The sequence below is a fragment of the Lates calcarifer genome, linkage group LG2, assembly GCF_001640805.2.
Source record: "Lates calcarifer isolate ASB-BC8 linkage group LG2, TLL_Latcal_v3, whole genome shotgun sequence".
Classification (NCBI taxonomy): Eukaryota; Metazoa; Chordata; class Actinopteri; family Centropomidae; genus Lates; species Lates calcarifer.
The window spans coordinates 7,786,055-7,813,126 of NC_066834.1; the positions used below are offsets into that span (position 1 = coordinate 7,786,055).

The following is a 27,072-nucleotide window of genomic DNA, read 5'->3' on the forward strand; positions in this document are numbered from 1 at the left end:
TATCTTTACTGAGCAGCAGAGCCCTCTGCAGTCAGACAGAAACGTGGCCAAGTGATTCCTCATCATCCTTGTGAATATCAGAGATAAATGCTGGTTTTTAATGACTTTAGAGTCTTTTTAACTGGTCTATAGTTAGGGCGGTTACATGAAAATAAAACAGAATTAGCTGAAAACAGGCCTTATTTTATGAGGAAAGCCTGGTTTATACTGGTAATCTTGCTTTCTGAAATACCCACCAGGTTAGCTGAAATAACTGGAGGACAAATGATCATGTAAAACTAGACACACACAAAAAAAATCTATTTTATTGAAATTTTCCCAATCCAATGCACAAGTTGATCACTTGTGGTTCGTCAGGCATCTGAGTGTAACAACACAAAACAAGGCTGTTGACAACAAAGAACTGTTTCCATGGCACTGCATCAGGAACCCCCCCTTGACCCCCCAATACAATGCAGGCATATCCATTATCAGTTTTCCCTCTTCATACCATCTCACACTTGAGACTGTAATACACTTCTGTATTCCTTCATCTGACAGGACTATAGGCACAAAGCTGTTCTGTATGTTGTGAAATCCATTTTTTTAAGGCAAAGAACACCAAACCAAACTCGGCTCAACTCTCTGTTGTTGTCCTCCCCCAGCTTGTACAGTAACAAGGAATGCAATCAGAAGAGGAGCCGAACTCATCAGAACTATAAAATCACAAACATTAACCATCAGTTATTCTCTCTGTAACATCTAAACATCCTTTTTCATTCCCATTTCTATCACCGTATGTTACTCATTTGTAAACCATCCCCTGCTCCTAACTCTAGATACTTCTTTTTGTTCTTAGGAGCTGCCTGAATAATAATAAAAAAAATATCAACCTAGCTTCGAAATAGATCACATATCTGATCTGATCACAAAAGAAGCATCTAGGGTGAAGGACACTATATAACTCTTGGGGTTTGAAATGGGGAGGATTGTTCTCTCAGAGGGCAGTGTCTTCAGAGCCAAAAATCTTGGTGGCGATGGCCTGGTAGTCGGCAACAGAGGCTTTCCCGTCAAAGTCTGCCGGCAGGATGTCCGCATCAAATTCTTTGATGTAGCTATCCAGCTCGTCACCGTGAACAAAGACCTGAGGAGAGACACAGCCCGTTCAGATGAGAATTGACAGAAAAACAAAAATGAATGTCAGATGTAGATTAAAGTCTGGACAGCAGCTGTTCATACCCTCTCCAGCAGTTTGCTCTTCATGAAGGGTTTGACCACGTTGTATGTGGTGGTGAAGTACCAGGGCTGGTGAGTAACATGGACTGCCTTGAAGCGGGCCGGGAAGGAGTCCTGCAGGGAGAACACACACGAAGACAGTGAGAGATTTGAAAGTTCACACATTTGAACATCAAGACGTTCTCAGCTTTCTTTTTGATTCTAATCTGACCTGCAGCATGTCCACCATCTTCTTGAGCTCGGCCGGCTTAATTCCCGAGGCGTGCTGCATGGTGAAGCCCTTGAAGTTCTCAATCAGGACAAAGCCATTGATCTGGGTCTCTTCATTCTCAAGCAGCTTCTCCAGGATCACACAGTATGCTCTCAAGATCTAAGGAAACATTTGAGAAAAAGCTAATATTTTAATGTCTCTTTTCTGCAGGGGTTTTATTTACTTCTTATCATTTCAAAAATCTACAAAATATGTAATTTGCAGCTGTGCTATGTGAGGTTGCTTTACAGCTACCTCATCAAATGTGATCTCCTCCAGGTCCCAGTTCTCGATATTGAAGAGCAGGACCACACGGCCATATTTGTCTCTGCTGGGCAGAACCACAGGGTAGCCCGCCTCAATGGTGCTGCGGACCGCCTCAGGGGTCAGGTTCTCAAACAGCTCGGGATACTCCTTCCTGAAGCGCACATAACCTAGAGCAGGGGTCTGCAGTTAGGTTTAACTGTTTAACTTTTTTTTCCAACATTGTTCAACAGGGGGACAACCACAGTCCTACAGGTGCAGTGGAAATGCAACTTTTAATGCAGTTTTATTTCTTTTAAGAATAAATCAGATTTATAGAACTTGTTATTTTAGGTAGGTATCTGAGGGCAGGTGGCAGTTTTTACAGTAAAACTCACTCACTGTAAAACTCATTTGGCACATACTCACTTATATTAGCAACTATCAATTAAGCTGCCAATCATTTTCTCAAATTTATTGAGCAATAATTTTGTCTATGTCATATTTGGCCCACGGGCCGCTATTTGCTTATCACTGGCTTAGAGGGCTGGCTCATCACACTGAGGTACCAATTAACCCACAGTACATGTGTGTGCATGTGAGAAAGTCCATCTGCACGTGCACATTGTGTGTGTGTGTGTGTGTGTGTGTGTGTGTGTGTGTGTTTATGTGTGCACTCAGCGAGTAGCAATTAACCCTACAGAACAAGTTCACATTCCCATCACATTCCCCTCTCACACTAATAAATTCTCCTACTATATTCATACATGTGTGTGTTTTTTCATGTGCCTCTGTCTTTGTGAAGACCAAATGTTCAAATAACAATAGCAAGATGTGAAAAAAAAAACTCATGCAGTGTTTGTGGGCCAGAGATTTGGTTTTAGGGTTTTAGGGGCTTTAGGATTGTATTTGAGTTATGGCTAGGTATACATCAAGAATCAGGTTTTATTGGATGAAAGTAGCTTTACGTTTGGATTATTTACTTATTTAGTATAGATCTGGTTGAATGAAGGTTATAGTAGACAGTTTTTAGGATAAATTTGTTTGTGGTTAGAGAAATAGCATTTTAATCTACATTTCTGATCAACAAGAAGACTGAGAAATGAAAATGTGGGTTTGCAAGCTCTAAACACACACACAAACACAAACAATGAGCACGTCAAAAGCATGGTCTCCTCTCACAGGAGTGTCAAACCGCTCTGCTTTTTCATCTCATCAGACCAACACAATCAGCACAGGCCTTGTGAAGTTCCCAGCACAACACTGAGGGTTCACAAGTAAAAGTAAACTTGCTGTCCCATTTGGACACAAAGGAAGGCTTTGTCAGGGGGAAACTCAGAAGCATCTCAAAGCCCCCAGTTAATGAGCACATGCCTCCCTGTCTCTGTGATGGGCAGAATTCATGCAAACGAGGAGCACAAAAGAGGTCTCACGCTCCATTACTGAAGCTATTGGAAAATGTCTCCAGAGACTGGATCAAAAACATATTGACACCGCAATAATGTGGGCAGAAAACTCACTTTTGGTAATATATATCTCAGTTTATATCTCTGCAACAGAACTGAGATAGAAGTTATTGACATAAAGCTGAAGGTGCTCCATTCCTCACCTTTCATGAGCTCGTGGGCTCTGCCAACGTCAAACTTGCGGGCCCTGAGGAAACGCAGCAGCAGAGAGTCTGGTTTGTCCCCAAAGCGCTCCAGCACCAGTTTTCCCAGGTCGTCTCCCTCCGCTGCCCTCTCCTTCATCATGGTCCGCAGGTCCTTCAGCGATGACGCCCGCCTCTCATCTGTCTCATTCAGCTCATCCTTTGCCTTCAGGGAAAAGAAATACACGAGAAGCTGATGCTATGTTTCAAAAAGGCATCATTAAACTGGAGTGTACACGTCAGACAGATGCTGGGGGTCTAGAGGGAGAAAAACTGAATTCATCTGTGTATGTTTGCTGCCATCAAGCTTTAATTTTTTACCTTTTGCACAGTGTGACCAGGCAGTTTGTGGCACACCCCAAACACCGGCCCGTGGTCCTTCACTGTCAAATGCTCCAGCTTGGACCGCATGGCCTGCTCCTCCTCTGACACCATTCGGAAAGATCCAGTCTGAATAGAAAACACATCATGCAATCTAGTATCAGTTTCAGTTAACAAATGCTCACACGGATGCACCTGTGAACCTGCAACCCATCTGAGACCCCCAGGCACACCAGTGAACGGCTGGTTAATCTGCTTCACATGATTACAGGAGGGACTTCTAAAGCCACTTCTTAAAAACAGCTTAAGGGTCCATCCCAGAGCCAGCATCTACTGGCACAATAACAGTATTAAGCAGCATCATGCGCTGACAGTCAAACCTCCAAGAGTTGATGCTTTTAACCCACGCCCAGTATATTTAACTGCTGAACTGGGGCCAGACAAAGTGGCACCTGAGTACTCAGTCTGAATTGTTGCAAAGTAATTAAACTTACAGCAGCCATGGTTGCAGCGTCCCTCAGCAGCGTCACCAACACTGTGAAGAAAGAGGGAATTGGCACAAACAGAACATGAACACATTAAACCGTGAAGAAAATCTGAAAGTCTGTTATCTTTTGTTTCAAAATTGTCGAAACATTATTATTATTATTATTATTTTAAGAATAGGCCATGGATCAAAAATCAGTCCAGTTCCTGTTCAGTGAAGTCTTAATGCTGAAAATGAATGAGTGGTGGCTTTAACCATCAGTGGAGCAGAGATCCTCTTATATAACAGCTCACAAAACATTGGATAGCTAGTAAGCTGAATTTATTCATTTTTTAAAACCATGTATTAGTATTATATTTTTACAAAACAAAAGCCTAACAATATCTGAAAAACTAAAATAGTCTAATAACATTTTCTGTTCAGAAGAAATGAACAGAATCCTGAAAGACTTTCTCAACCATCTGGCTGGAAAAAAAAGAGATTTTTAAAATTAAGCTGTGACACTAATGCCTAACCCTTGCAAAAAAAAAAAGGACATATATTTTTGCTCTTTTTATAAAAATACAAAAATATGTATATAGCACTATATGATATAATACAGTTTTACATTTTGGTTAAGCAAATTTTCACCTTTGTTTGGTTAAATTCTTTTTTACCAAAAGGAAGATTATGTTTATGTGTGAACATTTGGAATCTTCAGTACAGTGATTGCTGTTTTCAAACAACTACTTTGGGTTTTTCAATGCTCACTGGGTATTTATTTTTTGTAAAATCAGATGCTCACTTCTGTGGCTTGTATTTAATGCTAATATGTATGAGTGGCGTAAACCAGGTCTAAAACTGCAATCTAAAAACACATTTATTGAACAAGGTTGACTGAACATTATATAGTACTGCTGACCAAGGAGTCTCATTCAACCCATTCTTCAACCATTATTAAAACATAAAAAAAAAACAAAAAAAAAAAACATATAAGGCCATATGATCACTTAGTTTGGTATAAAGCCATATACTGATGTTAATAGTAGTAGTTCATTTAAAGTCCTGTAACTAAGAATGAAAAAAAAATGCAGATGCCCTACTGCTCAACTCCAGCAAAAATGTGTGTTCATCCTCCAGTTAGTGTGTAAGACTTGTAATGAATTACATACGAGACATCAAACAGAGCAATGAACAAAACATACAATGTATGGGCACTGAATGTATAAACTTTACATTCATTACAGTAAAAGATAGATATGACATTCAACATCCAATGAAAAGAAGCATCACTTATCACACAAGTTTTGTTTTAGTAATGACTTTTATTATCTTTGTTTTCAGATCTATCTAGGGATTATTGTAACCAAAGAGCTGAGCAGTCTTACCTTAAGCAGACCGGATGGGAGAAGTGGACAGAATGGCAGAGGAGACAACAGGAGGAGAGAGGACCAGGAGAGGAGGAGCTACCGGGAATGTCACTCAAAGTAGGATTAGAATGACAGAGTGGATTACAAAGAGTGGCTAATCTACATAATGCAAACTGTGAAGTGAAGGGGGAACAGAGATGGAAGAAGAAAGGTGTGGGGCACTGGCCTGGACTATCATTCTGGTTCCAGTAGGGGACAAAACACAGCATTGAAGAAAACACACAAAAAAAATTTTGGAGACAAAAAATGATCAACAAATACCCGAAACATAAAACCCTGTTTCATCCAGTGTTGTGGTGTGGCTGCTGTCACCCACTCAGACTGGTTGTGAACCCAGCACATGTGACATGAAAGGTGAGATTTGGCTGCGGAAATGTCACATGGGAGAGAGACGACCACCTGTGAAGGAGAACTCACACTCTGAGCTCCACGGTTACACATTCCTCCGCTCACATTTTTTAAAATCCTCACCGGAGGGAACCTCTTGTTTTGGATCCCAGATTATGGATTACTTATCCATGATCGCACAACATCAAACAACTCTCTTTTAGTGCCAGTTATTAATTATAGTAATTGAAAATCAAATCACGCCTCTGTGGACAGTTGTGGTCCCCAGAGGATGAATCCTAAAGACTTTGGTGACCTGCTGAGTTTTCCTCCAGCACCATCTGAGAGTTCACATTTGTCATCTGGAGTGAAATATCTCAACACCTATTGGACAGATTGCCCTGAACGTTTGGTACAGACATTCATGTTCACCTGAGGATAAATTGTGACAACTTCATTTTGTGCCATCCTCAGTTCAGAACTTAAATTTGTCCAGTACTTTGATTTATGTCATTCTCATCGGCCTGAGCTGTACTCCACATTTAGTGCTACTTAGCAAATGTTAGAATGCTAACACTCTATACTAAAATGGTTAACATGGTAAACATTACACCTGCTAAACATCAATATGTTACAGCTGAGGTTAGCAATTAGCTTAAAGAACCACTGTTTCTAAATGCAAGTGTGGCTGTTTCAGTCTTGTTTATTCAGTTTTTACATTTAATTTCCCCTTGGCTTTACCTATCCATACTTATCTGTTTCCACTTGGATTTGTACCTTTGAATAGTCTAGATATGGGCATTTTTCCATTGAGATTTGCACATTTAATTTAGCTTCTCTATATTGATATTTCTTGTTTTTGTGTATACTCTATTTTCTTTTTTGTGCATCAAGTTGACAATGAAGATCCTCCTTCATCAATATTTATTTAAATGTTTCCTCCATTCCATTGACTGATGAAGAAAAGTAATTTAAGATAGTTGTTCCACATTTTGGGAAATATATATATTCACTTTCTTGTCTATAGTTAGATGAGAGGATTGATGCCAGTTTCATATTTGCCAGTTAGAGGTGAAGTTACAGCCTGGAGACAGTTAGTTTAGCGTAGCATAAACACTGGATACAGGAGAAACAGCGAGCCTGGATCTGCCCAAAGGTTAAAAGATTTGTCTGTTTCATAGCTCACTAATTTAGAGTTTTCAATAGATGTCTTTATGCTACAATAAAGAAAAACTGAACTGAATTGTACATTAATCAAATGCCATTGCAGCATGAAAAAGCAGACCTTGTGTAGGTTTAGGCCATACAGTAATCTCCATCATGTTTGACAGTGCTGTCGCCAAGCTGATAGAAGAGGTTAATGAGCTGTGGGTGAACAGAGGAAGCGTCCATCCCACACTGAAAGCTCAATGCTCTGCTGGGTCTCCCTCCTCCGCACACTGAGGCCTCTGTCATCCAGAACTGGCAGACTTACTGTACTATTGTTCCTTTATCAGCACCACTCATTAGTGGATGCTCATGAATAACCTCCTATTCCCTCACAGAGACAACCAGGGGTTAACAATGCCTCCATGTACCACATCAGACGTGGCTATACATGGTGTTTTTGTCTCTGGCATCCAGTTAGGTTCTTTGATGTGAAGGAATTCCTGCCAGTTATGTCACCCTGCAAGCTAACAAATAGGCCTGTGTGAATACAAATGCACACAGTATACTTTCCTTGATGACATTTATGTCATCCATACATTGACAGTTTCCAGAGGGGAAAAAGTTCTTTTAATAGTGTAGTATACTTGGTTTAAACATTAGATGATGATGCTTCTCATTTCTCTCACATGTTTCTCTTTTATTTTGATATCACTTACATCTCCATCTCATTTCAAATACCACTTCCTGCCCCTGGATGTTTCCCATGCCTTTGATTGTCTGCCATGCCCTAATGCATTGCACCTGTGTCTCATTGTCTCCTCTCTCTTGGTGTATTTAGTCTGTGCCCCCCCAGTCTGTCTTTGCTGCTTTAGGTAAGTGCTCCAGCCTTTCCCTTGTGTTTTTGCTCTCTAGTGTATAAACCAATTTGTCTGTTTTTTTTATTTTTTATTTTACCTCGCCTCAGCCCAGCCGTTTTGGTTTTTAGCCTTCAAGTTGTGAAGCTGAGTCCCCATTCTGTGTTATTAGTCTTGTCAATCTAATTATTGCAACAGTGCTGCTGAAGTTTTCACTAGTGTCTTAAAAACACAGGAGTATTTTAAGAGACAAGTAATTTCCATACCATACTTTCTGACTTGTCTTGGTTTAAAAACACAGGTGTTACTAATGACATTAATGATGGTTCTATTCTATTCAGGTGGCCCAGTACACGATGACAGTGTGACAGTGAACCAGCATGCACAAACCCTGAAACTGAACCAGCTAAATGTAAGTCAGCAATCATTAATTGTATTATTTACACCTGTGTGGCTTCTGTGACAAACCCTCTGAAATGGTTTTATTAGTAATCCCTAAACCTACACTGATGTATGTTCCTAAAACTAACATTCAAGACCTCTAATCTTTCCTCTGTAAAACATTGTTCTTCTTTCAACACTGCCACCTAGTGGCAGCAGTAATCTGCTAAATGTAAGTCAGCAATCATTAATTGTATTATTTACACCTGTGTGGCATCTGTGACAAACCCTCTGAAATGGTTTATTTATATATATATATATATATTTCCATAATTTATCAATAATGTTCTGTCTCTGACATACTAATGTATCAGTGTAGCAATAAACAGATACTTGACTTAACTTCAATGCAGCTGACTCTACTATACACAATCTAGTCATAATTAAGTGACTTCTCATCATTTTTCCAACATGTACTGTGTATATTCAAATTAATAATATATTTTAGACACATTAATATAGTGTTTATTATAAAATACATATTATAATATATAACAATACTTTACTTGAAAGAGCAATTTGAGTAAACTGAAGTTACATTTAAAGTACATCTACATTAAGTATAAAAAAGTGCATTTTATTGATTTAATGTTATTGTTGGTCTATAAATCCACCTAATAAAGATTATAGGCGCTGAAACATTTGCACACAATGAAGAAGTACGCAGAAGATTCCTCATTTATCTTTACTCTCATCAAGTTGACACAACAGACAACAAAGTCGCGTCTCTCTCATGAAATGAATGATTATAAGGCACAAAATAAGTGTAGGTCTACTTGGGGAAAAAAAAACAGTTTTGTATTTGTATTGACTTCTACATATTACAATGCACAGTTTGGTAGTGGTAGTGAAAGCAGTACTGTGTCTTTTCTTTTGGTTAAATTGTTTCATCAGTCTTGGTCAGTAGGCCTTTAATGGGGGAAAACATGCAGATTATGTGCACATCTGCACAAGATATGAGACATGCCCAAGCTGAACTGGCATTAATAAAACTGCTGACATACAAGTTTTTCACAACAAAAACCCCCCACACATTCCAACTTCCTGCTATTTGTTCTGTTCAGGGAACAATCTGGCCATCACATGACTCAAACAGTCTAAACCTGTGACTAAACAGAGACAGTTTACAGCTATAGTTACACACATACACTTACACACTGGTTGAGTTTTTGCAGATTGAGTGCACATGCTTATTATTATTATTATTATTATTATTATTATTATTACTATTGTTATACTGTACTGCTGTGTGACATATGTGGTTCATGAAAAATACAGTTTTGGCCCTCAGCCCATACTGTAGTTCAGAATACACTGAATTAATATACCCAATGTGCTGTATGGTGTTGTAATGCAAGGTTTGATTTCTTGACACAAATACAAGCGTGTGCAAAAGTAAAATACAATAAAGGTATCAGTTAACAGAATTAATTCTTTATCTTTCACGTCCCTCTGTCCTGATATTTAAAGTGTCCGTATTTGTCCACATTGAAAACCGAGAACTAAAAGCATTTTACAGAAAGACAGTATTTGAGTAAAGCAGCATTTTGTCTGTATTTGCAATGGACAAACAGTGCGATCTAGTTAGAGTGAACAAAGTGGAACAACAGAGAGGACCTAACTAGGGATAAAGGTTGGCATTATGTCAGTAATAGTGATCAGTATGTTTAAATAGTGGGTTGTTAAAACCCAATTACATTTTGCATAATACCTTCTTAAGGCATCAGGGAGTCAGTTTCTATATACATTAGTTCCCTGGACAAATGTAAGAAATGTTGATTGTTTCTCCAGTAAAAGCAAACTAATACTGGAAACTACATCTAAAAGCATTGCACTAAAATGCCAGTATTTACCAAATAAACCTCGGTCAGTGGAAACATCATTAACAATTTACAGAGACGACTCATCCATCTGAGCCTGTGGTAAAGAACGTACCATATGAAATACTTCAACAAAAGTGAAGGCACAAACAAGAAGCTGTCACACTCCCACTTTGAATTTGTTTCACATAAAATGTAAACATTAAATACCTAGAGGTAATGATATACTGACATGATTGAATTAATTACAAGGCATCACATGCATACAACATGACCCTTTGTTTCAAGGGGGTTTCCTCATTGGTGTCAAAGGTCAGAAGGTGGTTTTGTTTGCAGGTCCAAAGCATGTTTCCAAACCTGGCCAGTAATAAATGAGGGGCCTCAGTCATACACCACTTATTCCCCCTGTATAACAAACTTATCATAGCAGTAAGTGGTTCCTCTTTACATAAAATACTCTTAAAAAGAAATTATATATACAGAAATTGGATGGACTCTTCCTTTGAAATGATATAAGGAAACTAATAAAACACCAACACCTGTCATCATGCTCCCTTGGATAATAAAAACTCCAGAATTGGATTTAACAGTGCGTCTGTAAACCTACTTCTTCTTTTCTAATAGAGACACTGTCTCTCTGTACAAAGGTCACCCACAAACCTGCGGGAGTTGCAGTAGTCAGCACAGAGTGTCCAGTTCACATCCTGACAGATCTCAGCCCAAAAACGTCAGAGCTGCCATGATGCTGAAGCCCAGCAGGATGAAGAGCACCTTGAGGAGCTGTTTCCCGGGGGAGTTGAGCTCATGTGGGAGGATCTCAAGGAAGGTGATGTAAACAAATGTCCCCGCAGCGAGCCCCTCAAGGATTGCCTGGATTAGCGCTCCGGCTTCTAGCTGAGCCTCCATCACGCTGATGCCGATGGCGATGCCTAAAGGTGACATAATGGCGAACACGCCGATGTAAGCAGCCACCCATAATGGACGAACTGCGCTCTGGACCAGCTTCACAGACAGGCTGAACACTATGATGCTCTTGTGGACAAGTATAGCGATGCAGATCTCTAACACCTGCAGAAAACAAAGAGGTTTTATGGTTATTTCTACCTCTTATAACAGCTTTTTCATAATGGTCAGTGAAGAAATAACTGGCACAAACAACAGTAAATGTCGATAGTAGATAAAGGTTGGGTTGAGTATGTATTACAAGTCAATATAAATTTGTTGATCATCAGAGATTTCTGCTATGCTGTTGGCACCCTGGCTGCCATCTTTACCATCCCTGGTATTAGGGACCTTCATACTGACTGTAACAACTCACACTGACCACAGTGAGGATGTGATGTATCACTGAGAACTGCTTGCCCTTTCTCACCGCTCAAAACTCACAAAGCAGTGAATAGAGAATATAACCAGTGTCAGTCTGTCCATCCCTTTCGTTTAAACAGAAACAGACTTGTTTGTGTTATTGTGAGGCACTTTTCACATGTAAAGGATCCGACTACTTCTTCCACCACTGAAAGTCACACAGCAACACAAACTAACTAACCAGTTGAGGCAGTGTGCTTTGCTCTGTTGACACTGTGGTTGTCAAGAAAGTTGAAATGCAGACAGACAAAATATAAAATATTCTCAGCTCTACCGCAAATAAGGATTTATCCATATTGCCCACAGCTGATAAATTAATATATGTGACTTATGAGTTTACAATAAATCAATTAATTCAGGAAGAAACCACTTCAGTTTTGGCACTTAATATGAACTCATAGAGTGATGTTTTTAATTTGGCACCAAACAGGTCCTGTGTGGTCAGTCAGTGAACAGTAATGTGAGTGTGTACTGACCACATCCTGATCAGATTTCTGCATCACTTTAGCAGGGTGAAAACCTCAACCACTGCAGCAAAGCAAAAACTAGATCATAGAACATATATTACTCTTCTTTGGCATCTTGCATTGTAATTTTGAATAATGTAGTAAAATATATTTTATTTTATTGTAAGGGGATTTATCTAATTAAATTTTGTATAGACAAAATGTTGTACTTCATAATCTATTTTTTTAAAACTAAATCTTAAATTAAATTTTACTAACCTAAACTAACCCTAACCCTAACAGTGAAGTGAATTTCTAGCTGGACACACACACATAACAGTTACATACAGAAGTCCTTCAGGAAAAACAACATGTATACTGAGACTGCTTGGGCTGTCTTGTGACTAGAAGAATCAGATTTGACTCGCGTGACTGTGAGATTCCTTTCCTGTCAAAGCGTCCTGAGGCTATAACCTGAAACCCTGCTTTCTTCTACATATAGGAGACTGCTGTGCATATGATCCCAGCTTCCTTTGAATAGACAAATGTTTGTGCATGACATGCAATAAAGCATGTAGAACCAGTGTTAATGTTAAATAAGAACAGAAACTGTGAAACTGGAATTTGCGGTTGGCTCAGGCATGTCTGTAATGACAGAGAGACGTGAACTCTGTCGGCGTTTTTAGATTTCAGAGATTACAACTAAAAATCTGAAAATGAGTTTCGATGACAGTGTTGCAGAGTTATATGAATATGGACAAAAACCAAGCTACAGTAGATCACTATACGCTCTGCTGGGCTTGTTGTTTTCTTATATGGAAACTGTATTTTTTTCTGCACTCACAAAGAAATTATTGTTTAACTTTGTTAAACTCATGAGAATTTCTGTTTGATTTGTCATAGCACAGGTAGGACAGGCGCTGAATTTAAGATAGATTTGAGAGATCTGTTTAAGACAGATTTGTTACTACTATGACTGTCATTAACAGGCCTGTTCTGTTTTTCTTGTTGGTGTAATAAACAGTTGATGGTGTGTTGTGGGATGGAGGCTGTAGTTGGTTCTTTGGCCCTGCTTGCCTTTCTGTGGGCACTGACAGCTGGCCTATTTGTGTCTGTGTGTACTGACCTCATCATGAGCAGAGTATAGAGGCCTGCATCGCTGTAGCATGATGTGCCTACTGCACTATATGAGCAACCTCAGTATGGCAATTAACATGAACTCACATTATTAATACCAGGTGAAGCACTTTCTTTCTTCTTACCTTTGAATCAGTGTTTTGTAGGCCAATAGCAAGACCCTCAAAAACTGAGTGGAGTGAAAGTGAGAGGAAGAGCATGAAGGATCGAAAGGGGGAGTGAGCCTGAAAGTCAACATGGACGTGGTGGCCGCTGCTCTCCAGATCGGGGCTAGTTCCGTGGCTGTGGCCGTGCCCATTCCTGTTGTCTGGTATGAGGGGCTCCCTCTCCCCCTGAACACCTCCCATCTCCCGGCAGTTCAGGACAATCTTCTCCATTATGAGGACTGTGAAGAAGCCGGCAGCCATGATGAACTCTGGAAGTGGGAAACTGGCCTGTTTAAGACCAATAAAGAGAAAAATGGTTTGAAGACTCAGTCTAGTAAAGTCAAGAACTAGTGAATAGAGATTTCAGAAGACTGCTGAATAGTATGTCTACAAAGCCTCACAGAGGTTAGGATACCTCAAAATGTGAAATGTCTGTGGGTTTTTATTTTTATTTTTTAGTTCTGGCACACTAAATAGTCTTATAGCTGGGTGCTAAGTCTCAAGACTGCGAAAGAACAAAACAAACAAACAAAAATCTGATCACATTTTATAGACCAAATAAATCAATCGTTAGTTGCAGCCCAAGTGTGTATACTGTATAATATATGTGAGTTTATCCAAGTCAGTCCATACTTGAACACACCTCTACCCCCCGAGCATCCAGCTCAGCGTTGATGTCTGACAGATAATCTGGAATGATGTCCAGCAGACATGCTGCCAGGAAAACCCCACCAGCAAAACAACTGATCAGACTCAGAACTGTGCGGTGGGTTTCTGTAAATAGAAACATAAAACATTTTTTATGTCTCAACATTTGAATACACACAATGGTAAAATTACTACAACAAAAATACCTTAACTGCAGAATAAATATATACATACGCAAATACATCAGCCTCAGTTATGTGTTTATATGATTTTGTGAAAAATTGATTATGATTTTGTGTGAGTTAATAGGGAATTTTACATTTCTTAACTTGTAATTATCAACTGATTAAATAAATCATTACTTAATTAGCCTATAATTGGAGGATTGATGGTACATCTCAGACATGGCACTTCAAATTAAATTACTGCCCTTGCTTCCCTCCAAGGTTAAAATAATTGTTGGGAGATCATATGACACGTCATGAGAAGTCAAAATGACTCATCAGAGACTAAAACACACCCAGATGAAATGGAGAGAAATGATACTTTCACTTCCATTTAAAAAAGCCAAAGTTCACCATCCCGACAGCCTGTGAACATGTGTTAAGAAGGCTTTGGGCTGCAGGCTTCATCCTTATCAGGTGATTCCAGTCCAGTGATAAGAGGAGGGTTTACTAATGGTAGTAAAGAATTTATACATTCCATATTTAGGTTGACATAAATGACAGTTAAACAACAACAACACTATAACGGTGCAAGATTTATTTAACAATGTCAGATCATCATACATTGTATAAAAATGTTCTAAGAATATACACAATTACAACCTTTCCAGAAGAATTATTAGTTTTTGCTCGTAATGGTGGGGGCTTATGATCAATGATTGGAGCCCACCCCATTATTAACCACTAATCTGTAATCTCAGTAACTGTTATCACATCGTTAGTGGTTTCTAAGTCACAGTTGACAAAATCAGCGGATATTCATTACCTCTCTACACAATTATCTACACTTATAACATGTGATTCAGCTGGGGAAACTACTACCCAAAACCCAGCAGAAAGACAGAATGTTAGCTCGAAGTGTTCCACCAAACTTAATTTAAACTTCTGGCAATTTAAGGGTTGGCTTGTTTAGCTGCAAAAAGTATCACATCGTAAAATAGGAATGAAAACTGTCGATCAATCGCTGACTATCCTTTGTTAGTTCGGCATCGGTGTAATAAAGCAACAAGTAATCCAATCAATATAAAATGTTTAATTTCTTCATCACAATCCACGTTGTTTATCTAAGATTGGAAGCTTCTTAAATGTCCCCTCTATATGCTAACCTAGCTTAAAAAACAGTAACTTTAACAAATGCTTACATAAATGTCTTATGTTATTTTAACGTTTACCAACCTGTCCCGTTTGTGTGTCTGAACCATTTGACTCGAGCAGGGATAAATCCAAAAATGAGAGTTAAGAAAAACAAACCGACCAGAGCGCCTATTTTCACCTGGAGCAGGTATTCCATTTTCTATCACAAACTGTCAGTTCAAGAGTGAGATTCTCTACCTAGCTGTGCTATCATTTGATTAGCTATGAAGCACGTAGAAGCCTGCTAACTAACACAAAGATAAGAGTTTCACTGAGACCCGTAGCGACTCTCATGTTGTTATTCAGATGAGTGGTTTTGCCTATGGTTACGGTGGCCGAGAAGAGTCAAAAACTATGTCTCGGAAAAGAAAAAACTAAATATGGCGTTTCAGATATTACCCTTTACTAGCCCAATTATAATAACAAAACACTGACACATCACCCAATAAGAAATATATGGAAACATATAAATAAAAATCATAATATGAAAATATAATTTAATATAATTATTCTACCACGCAGTTGGTTGCAGTTGAACTTTCTGTTTCCATAGTAACCACCACTGGCACATTTCCCATGGCAGTTACTATATAACTGTTATGTCCACCATAGATCTCCTTTGTTATAATTTTTTTGTGTGTGGAAGTGTATTTGTGATTTGTTAAACCAACCAAGCCCAATACTCCAGAACATAAATTATTAGTTCATTAATTGATTAGACAATAGACAGAAAATTGATTGGCAGCAATTGTTGGCAGTTAATTGATTAACTATTAAATTGTTCTATGATATTAAACTTGGCATTATACTAGGCTTTGACTAGCCTATTGGCCAGACAACAAAAGAAATCTTAATATGTTTACTTGGGTTTCAGTGAATAATGTTGGGTCTTTTTCACTATTTTCTGACAATGTATTCACTGATAAATCATTCAGTTTAATTTCAGTTTAATAATTGTCAGGTGTATTGACAATGAAAATACAGCCTTAAATTTTTTCTATGGTTGAGAGATATGACCATGCCTGAGATTTTCTGTGAATGTAATATCTTGTCTTAATTATGTGACACACTGAAAAATGGAAGCAATTTGATAAAACTCAAATAGTTCAGTATAAACTAAAACAATTCAGGTCTTAAACCTAGATTTTTGAATGGTCGTCTATGAGACGAGAGCCAGTCATAGTTGATGTTGTACTTTCAGGTTGTTCACTCAGCCTTGAGGGACAATATAACAAAACTGACAGTAAATCCACTCTTTTAAAAATCCAGTTTCCTTGTTGCTGTGCTAATTCATTTTTACAATATGATTGGTGTAACCTGTTTATGGTATCATGATGTCTTTTTTATTTGTAACCACTGTCCTAGAATTTGTTGTGCAATACTGTTTTCATAGTTTTACAATTGCTAAACCCTCTGCCTTCCGACTTTATTAGATTCAAGATTGCACATATTATTATATTTTATTGCACATATTTATAGTGTGTCTATAGTTGGTTTTTCTGTTTGTGTATTTTAAAGTATTGTGTCTGTCTTGTTTAAGCCGAAAGAGCTACGTATAATGACAACAAAGAATTCTTGAATCTTGAATTTAGGGTGTCTTGCACACACAGCCTATTCTGAATCTACCCACAGATTTTCACTTATGTTCAACACAGCTCGTGTTTCTTGAAGAAGTCTATGGTGGATTTTGAGGTCTGCTTTGGATCACTGTCCTGTTGTAGAGGTCAGCCTCCTTTCATACATTAATTTGCATCCAGAATTAGCCCATATTTAGTGGAATCTATTCTTGCCTTTATTTGTGCAGGGGTTGGATTTTTATTTGTGTTCAATTAAATGCAAATATAACATTTTAATTTAAAAATAAAGTAAAATAAAATGACCAGCAGATGGCACCCTGTCACCAAATTTCACGAACCGCTCTCTACACCATGCGAGAACGAATCGTAAGTTGATGACGACACTTTCATGCGCCGGATATAGTCACCCCCAGAAACCCCCGAATGCTGATGTGTTACAAGTAATTTCAGCGCAGAGAAACTCCTGAGTTTGTGTTTTTTGATGCAGTAACGCAGTAACGGAGAGCAGCGGCGGCGGCGGCTGGTCAGACTGAGGTCGATGTGAAAGAAGACGCAGTGGCAGAGAGATCAGCAGCACCGGGTCAGAGAGCGAATGGCGGTGAGAGAAGCAGACACATGCAGCTCCAGCAGCGGCAGAGACAGCGACATCTGACTCATTCTGATGTACATACACTTCACCTGTTTACTTCAGCCGCTCCTGCTGCTCTGCAGAGCGGCTTAGCTACAGTGAGACCACCACAAGCTGCAGGAGGAGCTGAACACTGGTCTGTGGAGGGGAAAATAAACACTTCTTCCCTACAGACAGAATATTTCACAAAGCTGAGTCACAGCTACAATAACTCAGTAGGGAACACATAATAACTAAAAGTAGGTTTAATCACATAAATTGTAAATCTGCCCCAATATGGTGTCATCTGATTGAAATTCAGGTTGTGTGAAGGTCGTGAAAAGTCTTGTAAGTCTCGAAAAGAGTCACTCCCTTTGTAAAATGCCATAGGAGGCATCAAAAAGTCCTCTCTTACAAATGTCTTGAATATTATATCCTGCCTGCCATAGGCAGTAACAGTTATGAAGCTTGCTTACTTATATTGGGCAACTGTTGACTTTAGCAAAAACATATATTCATTAACATGGGTGCATTTTTAGTCAGAATTTATTTCTGATCAGCTTTAGATTTCTTGGTAATAAATCTTAAGACTTGTAGACATGTAAGATTTGTAGACACACATATTGAATGAGGTCTTAGTTATGGTTATTGAACAGAAACCATAAGCTGAATGTCAGAGTTACATTAACTGCCTTCAGATAACAGGTAGAGGTCTGGCCATGTACCATAAGGAAAAACATGTCTGAAAAGCGTAGCCTGTTATGCACCTGCATTGGTTGGTTGATGTGTTTGAAAACCAGACGGCTATTAATGAAACTGCTCTCTTTGCTTTGCCCAATAGCCCAAAGGTAAAGTTGGTACAAAGGGAAAGAAGCAGATCTATGAGGAGAATGAAGCGACTCTGAAGTTCTACACAAGAGTCATCCTGGGAGCTAATGTAAGAACCTCTGTGTATGTGTGTGTTTGTCTTGTTTCAGTCAAAACAAATGCCTAAAAGTTAGTGAGATAGACACTGCAGTGCTTGAATGAATGGTATCACATCTACTGTCATTCATTGATAACTACTCTGTTGATTGAGTCTTGTTCTCGACTTTGTCAAACCTCAATTCTTCAAACTTCAGTTCCGCCAGCTGCAGATCGTCCATGCAGTCATGCTGCTTCTGTTGTTTCACTCTGAAAAGCCAGACTTGTACCAGTATGTTTTTACATGTTTCACATCATTTTAATTTCATGTTTACACATAGTTTTTAATGTGAAACTGAAGTGTGTTGAACTGTCAGTTATATCAGTTACAAATTAAGGGGTGGCAGTAAAAATAAAGTCTTCCTTTATATTGTAAACTTTTCAATGGTGAAATCAATGGTGAAATCAATGCAGTATCTTTTATACAGTGAATTATCTTGTAATTTAGATGTAAAATTTTCTTTGGCTGTTTGGCAGTGAATTAAGTGCCTGAAAGTTCAAGACACTTCATCAAATTTGATGCAAATTTGTCATTTAACCCCATTTCAAATATTCTGCTCATCTCCACAGGCGATATACGCTGCTGTAAATCTTTTGGTGTTTTACAGTTCGTCTACATTTTGGACATGGGTGAGTGCATTTGATTAAGATTTTGTTTGCAATCTTAATATCCACAAATCTAATGTAATTTCTTGTAACACCACTCCCTTCCTGGCCCTAAACCTTGTTTTGTTCCCGTAGCTGCTGCTCGTGTTTGCACTAGCAGTGTATGTTGGGAGTTACCGCTCCATGTCTGCCATGGCCAAGCCAGTGTTTGCTGAGGATGGAAGTCTGCTGGATGGAGGAATAGACTTAAACATGGAGCAGGGAATGGCAGAGTAAGTAATCCCCAAAGCACTAATAGGATTCAAATATATTGATTGTTATTGACATACACTGTGACTACAGTGTGAGGTATCGTGATATTTCTGGATGCTGAACACATGAGGCAAAAGGCTTAATCCTCTTTTTTTAAGGTGGTTAACCTGGCAAAGAGGAATGTGTTTTCAGTGTGTGTACAGTAGCGTATTATAGAGGTCACCCTCAGATTTTACTTTACTCCCATAGCAATTATATGTCTTTTGAGCAATGGCAGGTGACTGGTGGATTCTTTTTGCCTCGGCTTTCACCTGTCGGGCTACATTCAGTCTGTCCTTATCCTCTGATTGGTGGAGGTTTTAGGGGGCGGGGAGCTTTGCAGACAACACTCAGGATGGAAAATACTGCTTGTCTTCCTCTTTGTAAATAACTGAATATATGTCCTTGTTAAGAGGTGACAATGTTTAGTTTAAAATTCCTTCAAAAGCATGTTGCATTTCCACATGAGTCAGTGTTAGGCAATGATGGTCAGTATTCAATTGATTTTTTTGTTGGATAAAACTATATTTTAGTCTTCTGGGCTTTGTAGTCTGTATTTATTTATTCTATATGTGGTCAGAGATATCAATAGAGCATTGCAGTATAATTTATTTTATTAATTTAGTGATTTTCAGTATGGTTTGTGCATTCATACAGAAGTTCTTGCTCTTTTTGCAGGAATTATAGAAAGCACAAAGACCACCTTAATTACAGTGTATGATTTTCTTGGTTTATATGAAACTGTGTAAATAAAAAGGAGTCACATAAGTTTTGAATTCATCATGTCATCAGTTAATGAAACTAAACCTACACCGCTGATGAAGAGCACAAAGTTCCTTTCCTCTTCTGTGTGCACGAGTGGTAACTTATTGTCTTATTGTTCTGGTTTCAGGCACCTGAAGGACGTCATCCTGCTCACAGCCATAGTACAAGTGCTCAGCACAATCTCCTCTTATTTCTGGTATCTTTGGCTGCTGGTAAGAGTTTTTGTAGATATTGTTTTATGTCCAGTTTTCCTGATAAATCCTATTAGATAGCTACTGTTTTTTCTTTCCTCATGTCTCATCTTTTGACCTTGTGTGTGTGTCTCAGGCCCCGGCCCGTGCCCTGCACCTGCTCTGGGTAAACTTTTTGGGCCCCTGGTTTATGGCAGAAAACCCGTCAGCACCAGAGGAAGTGAATGAGAAGAAGCAGAGACGACAAGAACGCAGACAGATGAAGAGATTCTGATGCCACAGAGCAAACTGAGCAGTATTTTTATACACAGAATCTAATATACAGATGGCAAGGATTTCCTAAGTTATTCAGGAAGAAATTTTGTTATTAAGTTAAACTCAATCCAAATCTGATACTGTTGGAATCTTGTTTTCCATGTTTGTTTTCTTCCTGCTTTCACTTGTAATCCAATTTTCTCCCTAAATTATGAAATGAAATGTTCCCAATTTAGATAATGTCACGGTCCAAATATCATTTGTCCTCATGCAGAGATTTAAGAGCTTCACTGTTGCACAATCCCGTCACCCTGCCCCCTGCAGATTTCTTTCCAGTTACACCCCATATACCAAACCCCCCATGACTAAAACAAGTCCAAACTGAATTTGTTCTGTTAGTGCCACTTTTTTCATGGAATGTCTTTCATTTTTACTTTATTTAATTTTTATTTCAAAAATATCTCAGTGATCCTTCATTACAGAGCTGAGAGATTTTGTTTGTGAGCTATTAAGTCTTATAAAATCAACTGGTTATAAATCAAGTTTTAATAGGAAAATGGGAACATTTTTGCAATAAAATTTTTCCTCCAGTGTGTGGAGTTTATCATGTGTTTCCAGAGGAGATTTTTTTCAGTTGTCAGGCTTCCTGTGTCTTGTGTTTTTTAAACATTATGCCTTCAGTCATGACTTGCTGAGCAATTATTTTCAGTTTCTTGGGAGGCTAAAATTTGCTTTCAGTGCCTTAATAAATACATTTGAGCAAAAGAAACTATTTTTTCAATGGCTGGCTCCAACTGAAAGGTTTTCTAATATACTGTAAGTGGTCATAAAGTGATTTTCATAGAGAAATGTGAAATTTTAGCCTCCTCATTCAAAAGTAGGAATGCTTGGTCAAAATTTAATTCAACTGTACTATGATGGCCATGGTGGTTCACAGTGGAGGTATCCATAGTTCCATTTCATAGTCCATAATTCATTTCTGTTACTCTTACTATTGATCTTGTTGCTCTCTAAAACTGAAGTGATCATTTCTACATTTGTCATTCCATCTTTTTTAACATCTCTATTGAAGTGCAACTTAGCCTACAAAAACATCAGGGCCATCTTTTTGATTTGACAGTAATCGAATCAGTTGGTTTATGCATTAATTTGGAGGGAATAAAAGAACCTTCCTGACATTCTGTTTTCTTGTCATTACTACCAGAAATTTATGAAAAGTAGGCAGGATTAATTGTGATCTCAAGATAGCATTCTCAGAGCTTTTGGCAGTGTAAAGCTGCTTGTGTGCTAATTGTTTGTTTGATTACTCAGTTCCTTGTTTGGTCCATGATATGTCAGAAAACTGAAAAAAATGGCCATTACTATTGCTTGTTTTGCCCAAGTAACAGTCCAATCTAAAAATATTCAATGTGTTTTGCTTGTTTAAAGCAATACAATGTAACCTTTGCTGAGCAACAGTGGCCTCCGCAGCCACGAGTGGTAATCACAGGATGCTGGCGCTAACAGCTCATGTACAGAAAACAAAGCCCGTCAGTTGCTCAGGCAACAAAATTTAGAACATAATTTCAGTACAAAAAGCAATCACACTGTTCAATCATGTAAAATCAGCATTAGGCTAACCTGACTGACTGAAAACATATAACCCAGTGCAGTTGTGTGCTTAAAATATCGCTTGACCTGAGCTCTAAATGCATAGGCCCACTCACTGAACTGAAATATGGATGAACAGTGTATACGAGGGGGCTTCAGAAAGTTTGTGGAAAAAGTACATAGCTAAAAATCATACGCAGGGATTTTGATCTCAATGCACCTGTACGTTCCCGTACTAACGTGTCATAATGTTCTAACATCAACCCTAAAATGCAAAAATAAACATCATAACTTAAACCGTTTTTTCCAACTGTTCTTTTTCCACAAACTTTTTGAGGCCCTTTGTATTCCTCATGATTTCCAGCTTCCGAAATCAGGACGCTGTCGATATAACCAACACACCAAATTCCATTTATAATTCTTGGTATTTTAAACTTTTTCTTGCTAAATTTCAGAGATGAATGCTGATTTTTAATAACTACTGAGTCTTTTTAACTGATTTACATATAATAGACACTGCATGTTTAAATTCCTCTTCTTCTTCTTCTTCATTGGTTTTCACTGATTACACTGCTATTTCACATCCAGGCCGCTAGGTGGTACATTGCGCTTGCGTGGTGTAGAATTAATCGAATTTCGGCAAACACGCAGGAAGAACGAATCGCTCCCGCCGAACTTGCTACTAGCTTAAGTTGTGTGTTTCCTCTAATCACATCACAGGTCAGTAAATACGCTTTAAATTGAGTGTGCAAAACTGTTTTTGTGAAATAATAGCACGCTCAAAGTGGTTACTTTATAACGTGTGTAAAGCATAAAAGAAGATAGCGCCATTAAAAGAGTAAATGCTGTAAGAATGTGGTCATTGTAGTTGAACTCAACGGGAAAATGGGTTGTTTTATGGACAAAGGGAAATATTTATGGAAAGAGTATGAAACAAGAATGAAAGAGGTTATCTTACAGAAAAAAATAATTATATTATTGTCTTGGTCAATATAAAAGTGTATCAATAAATAGCAGTCACATTATCTTTTTTAGATGGAAGATATCCTGAATTCATCGTGTCCCCCAGCTAATGAAAATAAACCTACACCCTTGATGAAGAGCACAAAGTTCCTCTTCTATGTGCACTGCTGATAATTTATTGTCTGTGTCTTCTGGTTTTAGGCGCCCAAAGGACATTACCCTGCTCACAGCCACAGTACAAGTGCTCAGGAAATCTCCTCTGGTTTCTGGTATCTTTGGCTACTGGTAAGAACTTTAATATGTTGCTCTGTGTCCAGTTTCCCTGATAAATCCTGTGAGTTCATTCATGTTGAGACAGTAAAAACAGATTCATTTATTATTTATCATTTGTGCATATACTTGAAATGTACCAGGTGAGAGAACAGCACAACACATAGTTTCAACTTTTTAAAGAATTTGCTTTGAATTTCTGTTAGTAATTGAATTTACATTTTATTCCCAGCTGCCATAAAGATGTGAGCACTGCAGCCTCCTGAATGGTGTGGCAGCAAGCAGCATAGTTTTAAATGCATTGTGACATGTAGACAGATTAGGCCAGACTAATTAATTAGGTCGAACACCACATTAAAGTTACTGGCTGTAGCACGTCAGAAATCATCACCTATCCATTTTCAGTGACTCTTGAAACTGTTCACATATTTGAGATTAGAGATTTAAGATCGAAGCTGACAAATCAATGCACAGATGACAATTTAATCCCCAGATACTGAAGAAATGTCAACCACTTGGTGCACAGCCGCATTTAACATTTCTGTTTCCATCCGGTGAGTTGAGCCCTCTCCTCAGGAAAAAATGTTGCTTATTATCAAGTCTACTAAGTGACTTTATACAGTCTATCCAAGTGTTGACAAAGCGTATCCAGTGATTATGTTCATGCTCAGACTCCAAAGAGAGTGAGTGGGCTGGCAAAGCCCAGATCTGCTCCCAATATAATTACAGATTTCTCATTATTGTTCCATCCATGCTTACCCAACTCTACAAGCTACAACCTGCAGTCTTCAGGTTTGAAGGGGAATCACTGCGATGGTGTAAATCCTGTTAAAAGGAAACAAAACAGCAAGGCAACTTTGTTTGCCTTAATACAATACATACAGGAATTTAACCAGCTCTATTTTTTTTTTTTACCTAGCTTTATACTTTTCCTAAAACATCAACATCCCCACAAGCTTTTTCAAAATGACTGCTCTTACTTTGCCTGCCCTCCTCCATTCCAGCCCTGTGGTCCTATACTGTCTCTATTATAGGGTTATAAACAAAGTAACCAAAATTAGAGCAGCACGGCATCCAGTTGTCAGGGCCAATCCCAGATGTGGGCTTTGAGAGGGACCATGTTGCAGTGTAATTTAGCACTGGGGCCACTCACTCGCACGTAACCCCACCCCCTCAAAACTCACATATGTACTTTGTGTTTTCTGACTGTTGTGTTTTATGTAAGCGGATGTGCAGAATCCTCTGTGAAAGCTTTGAAACATGTACCTGAAAACTTTTCTGCTGTAAAGTGGGAATGTGATCGTCCTTTTCTCTGAGCCTTTTCATGTGCAAATCCTTTTTCTCTTTTCCTCTTAACATGAAATTGTCTTGCGTTAGAGAAGTATCTCTGAAAATAACTTGCTGCATGAGCGAGTTCCTGTCTAGGCTGCTGATTTAAGATGGAGAGAAAAGAGAAGAGTGGGAGACCAAGGTCCTTGTTTACCATGGCAGTAAAAAGGGTTCATCCTGACAGGATGAAATAAGGGAGTTGAGACTGCATTCCATTTTCCAGGCTTTGTGAGTAATTTGCAATGCTGTAACCCAAAAACCTCAAGAGTTTCAACCCATTATGACTGAGAGAATAAAATAGAAGCTAACAAAAATCATCCAACCTGAGATAAAAAGCAAGGAGTCTGAGTGATATGCAGACAGGAGTGGAGCCTTTTGTTTCACTGGCTCCGACAGAACGTGGCCTTCACATTTTAGATCCCTTTAGACTCACAGAGCCAGACAAAACAGGAAATTGGGGGGCATTTGGGCAACAGTCGAGCCTTTGACCCTTGAACTGTAGCACTCCCTGTCTTTGAAGTCAAGAGAGTGAATCACAAGCAATTACATGCGATGCAGAGTATGTTCCCTTGAACATCCAGCCTCCGCTGTGTAAACAGAATCAGAGCCCTCTGAGTGTGTTTGGCAGAGCTGTGGGTGTAGTCCTCTTCAAGTTCATCATCTGTTCTGTTTCGACCTTGTTTTGACTCTGGACTAAACTGACCCAAACACTGTGTGCAGTTTGGGTTTTAGTAAAGGAGTGGCCAGTATTAGCCCAAGACACCAATTTATCATTTGAATTTTATTTGAAGAAATAAGCAAGAATAAAGCAAGGCCAAGCCACTCTGGATTTCTCTCTCTCTCTGTGTGATCCTCTTTCGCTCCTAACAAATAAGCATCGCTATTTCCAGCATCAATCTTTAGCTTAAAGACGACACCGGCCAGGGAGCATTCACAGCTCCCACCGTAGCCTTAAAAGGAAGCTGTCAAGACTTACTGCTGCATTTCACTTGTGTGTGTGTGTGCATGTGAGTGTCTGAAAGCATCTTGAGCATCAGACTTGGTGGCAAATACCCCACCTTCCTCAGAGATTGTCACCTCTGTTTAACATCTCGCTCAGCCTGTTGCCAGGCTGTCATCTGCTCCTGTTTGTCACCAACTGACAAACTGAGGACAGACATGACAAATCAATAAAACCATGCATGTTAATGCACCACGGTTATTAGCAGATTAAATTAAGATATTGGAATATGTCAAAGCATCTGATGAGGCTCTTGAGTGTTTTTAATGGAACATGTGCTCCTTTTGAAACATTGGACAATAACACATTTATCATGTTGTCTGCCTGTTACAGAAATTTAAAGTAATACTGTGCACTTTTACATTGTAGTTAAAGGATGGATTACCACAACTGGGCAATGCATGCAACTACCCAGGTGCTCTAGACCCCCAGAAGCCCCACAGTTCTGGTCTTGAAGAGGAACTCTGGTTTTAAGGCCACTATGCAGGATAAACCAGAGTAAACAAACAAATTTATATCAGTAGATGATAACATGACAGGTCACTATCATACAGGTAACAGTCAATTCGTCAATCAGGCAGTTCTCCAAAGATGTGATTTGTGTTGAGACTAAAAAACAAACGAAGTGCCAGCAGAATTGATACTAAATAGAAATTGCTCCAGAGTTCAGGCAACAATACAGCAGAGATAACCTCTTGATTTCAACCTGGACTCTGAACTAGGAAAATCATGCACATCATGACTGAAATATCCCAAGGATCTCGAGGTTTGTTTTACTCTTCAATCTGAGTTCAACCTTGTTAGGTCGTTTATATTAAGTTACTCACCATCGACTGCCAAATCCTCATTGTGAAGGTTATGAACTTCAAGGCATAAAAGTCCTGTTTTGTCCATTTAAATGTGCTGGCTAGAGTAACCCCATGCAGCTGCCATCTCATGATGAAATACTTCACTGTCAGAGGCTGCAAAAATTAGCTCCACGTTATTCTTGATTTAGAGAAACATTATCTGCATGAAATGGTTCATTTGTGGAAACATGAATTTGAGGTGATTCAAGGACAAACTAACAAATCAGCAGGGAGGCAGAAATGTCAAGTTAATGATGAACATTCTTCTCTGGAGCTAAATCGATCATAAATAATTCATGGTACACCTAGGAATGTGTTGCATTCGTACACACTGAGTTTGTAATAACTTGTACGCAGTCTCAACTTTCTCTACAATCTACAAAAAGTCTTGTGATGCTACATACTTCATTAATGTGCACTCTAGCAAATGTCTTGAATGAGCCATACATGCATGTGTTTGCTGTGTCTCTTCAATCCTGCTTTTCTGTACTTTTCACATTTCATTTATGACAACGGTTCATTGTTTAGTGTCTCATACCACAGTCAAAAGTTG

The 27,072-nt window shown here is 38.7% G+C and overlaps 3 protein-coding genes and 1 long non-coding RNA gene across 4 annotated transcripts; 2 read left to right on the forward strand and 2 right to left on the reverse strand.

Moving 5' to 3' along the window:
- Window positions 1-273: 273 nt before the first annotated feature.
- Window positions 274-5,587, reverse strand: LOC108888036 (retinaldehyde-binding protein 1). The gene is made up of 8 exons (XM_018683836.2): window positions 5,532-5,587; window positions 4,172-4,212; window positions 3,678-3,806; window positions 3,318-3,522; window positions 1,721-1,899; window positions 1,427-1,585; window positions 1,219-1,329; window positions 274-1,123 (listed from the first exon to the last, which is right to left on the reverse strand). The coding sequence occupies exons 2-8, from the start codon at window positions 4,178-4,180 to the stop codon at window positions 977-979; spliced, it is 939 nt and encodes a 312-aa protein (XP_018539352.1). The 5' UTR covers window positions 4,181-4,212; window positions 5,532-5,587; the 3' UTR covers window positions 274-976.
- Window positions 5,588-7,849: 2,262 nt separating this feature from the next.
- On the forward strand, window positions 7,850-10,902 carry LOC108887883 (uncharacterized). The gene is made up of 3 exons (XR_001961709.2): window positions 7,850-7,921; window positions 8,245-8,315; window positions 10,812-10,902. It is a non-coding gene; the product is annotated as an uncharacterized LOC108887883 (long non-coding RNA).
- slc39a1 (solute carrier family 39 member 1) lies at window positions 8,787-15,579 on the reverse strand. Its single transcript, XM_018683548.2, has 4 exons — window positions 15,307-15,579; window positions 13,902-14,032; window positions 13,238-13,546; window positions 8,787-11,232 (listed from the first exon to the last, which is right to left on the reverse strand). The coding sequence occupies exons 1-4, from the start codon at window positions 15,419-15,421 to the stop codon at window positions 10,879-10,881; spliced, it is 909 nt and encodes a 302-aa protein (XP_018539064.1). The 5' UTR covers window positions 15,422-15,579; the 3' UTR covers window positions 8,787-10,878.
- Window positions 15,580-17,225: 1,646 nt separating this feature from the next.
- Window positions 17,226-21,123, forward strand: tmem208 (transmembrane protein 208). The gene is made up of 6 exons (XM_018683546.2): window positions 17,226-17,439; window positions 18,290-18,385; window positions 18,982-19,041; window positions 19,153-19,289; window positions 20,201-20,285; window positions 20,401-21,123. Exons 1-6 carry the CDS (start codon window positions 17,434-17,436, stop codon window positions 20,536-20,538), a joined length of 522 nt encoding a protein of 173 aa, XP_018539062.1. The 5' UTR covers window positions 17,226-17,433; the 3' UTR covers window positions 20,539-21,123.
- The last annotated feature ends 5,949 nt before the right edge of the window (window positions 21,124-27,072 follow it).

Coding starts and splice junctions, on each gene's coding strand:
- LOC108888036 (XM_018683836.2), bottom strand. Junction 3,523..3,677: donor CTGGTCACACTGTGCAAAAG/GTAAAAAATTAA, acceptor TTTTCCCTGAAG/GCAAAGGATGAGCTGAATGA. Junction 1,900..3,317: donor AGCCCACGAGCTCATGAAAG/GTGAGGAATGGA, acceptor CCCCTGCTCTAG/GTTATGTGCGCTTCAGGAAG.
- slc39a1 (XM_018683548.2), bottom strand. CDS start 15,421: ATGGAATACCTGCTCCAGGTGAAAATAGGCGCTCTGGTCGGTTTGTTT. Junction 14,033..15,306: donor CAGACACACAAACGGGACAG/GTTGGTAAACGT, acceptor TTCTATTTACAG/AAACCCACCGCACAGTTCTG. Junction 13,547..13,901: donor TGGATGCTCGGGGGGTAGAG/GTGTGTTCAAGT, acceptor GGTCTTAAACAG/GCCAGTTTCCCACTTCCAGA.
- tmem208 (XM_018683546.2), top strand. Junction 19,290..20,200: donor ATGGAGCAGGGAATGGCAGA/GTAAGTAATCCC, acceptor TTCTGGTTTCAG/GCACCTGAAGGACGTCATCC. Junction 20,286..20,400: donor TCTGGTATCTTTGGCTGCTG/GTAAGAGTTTTT, acceptor TGTGTGTCTCAG/GCCCCGGCCCGTGCCCTGCA.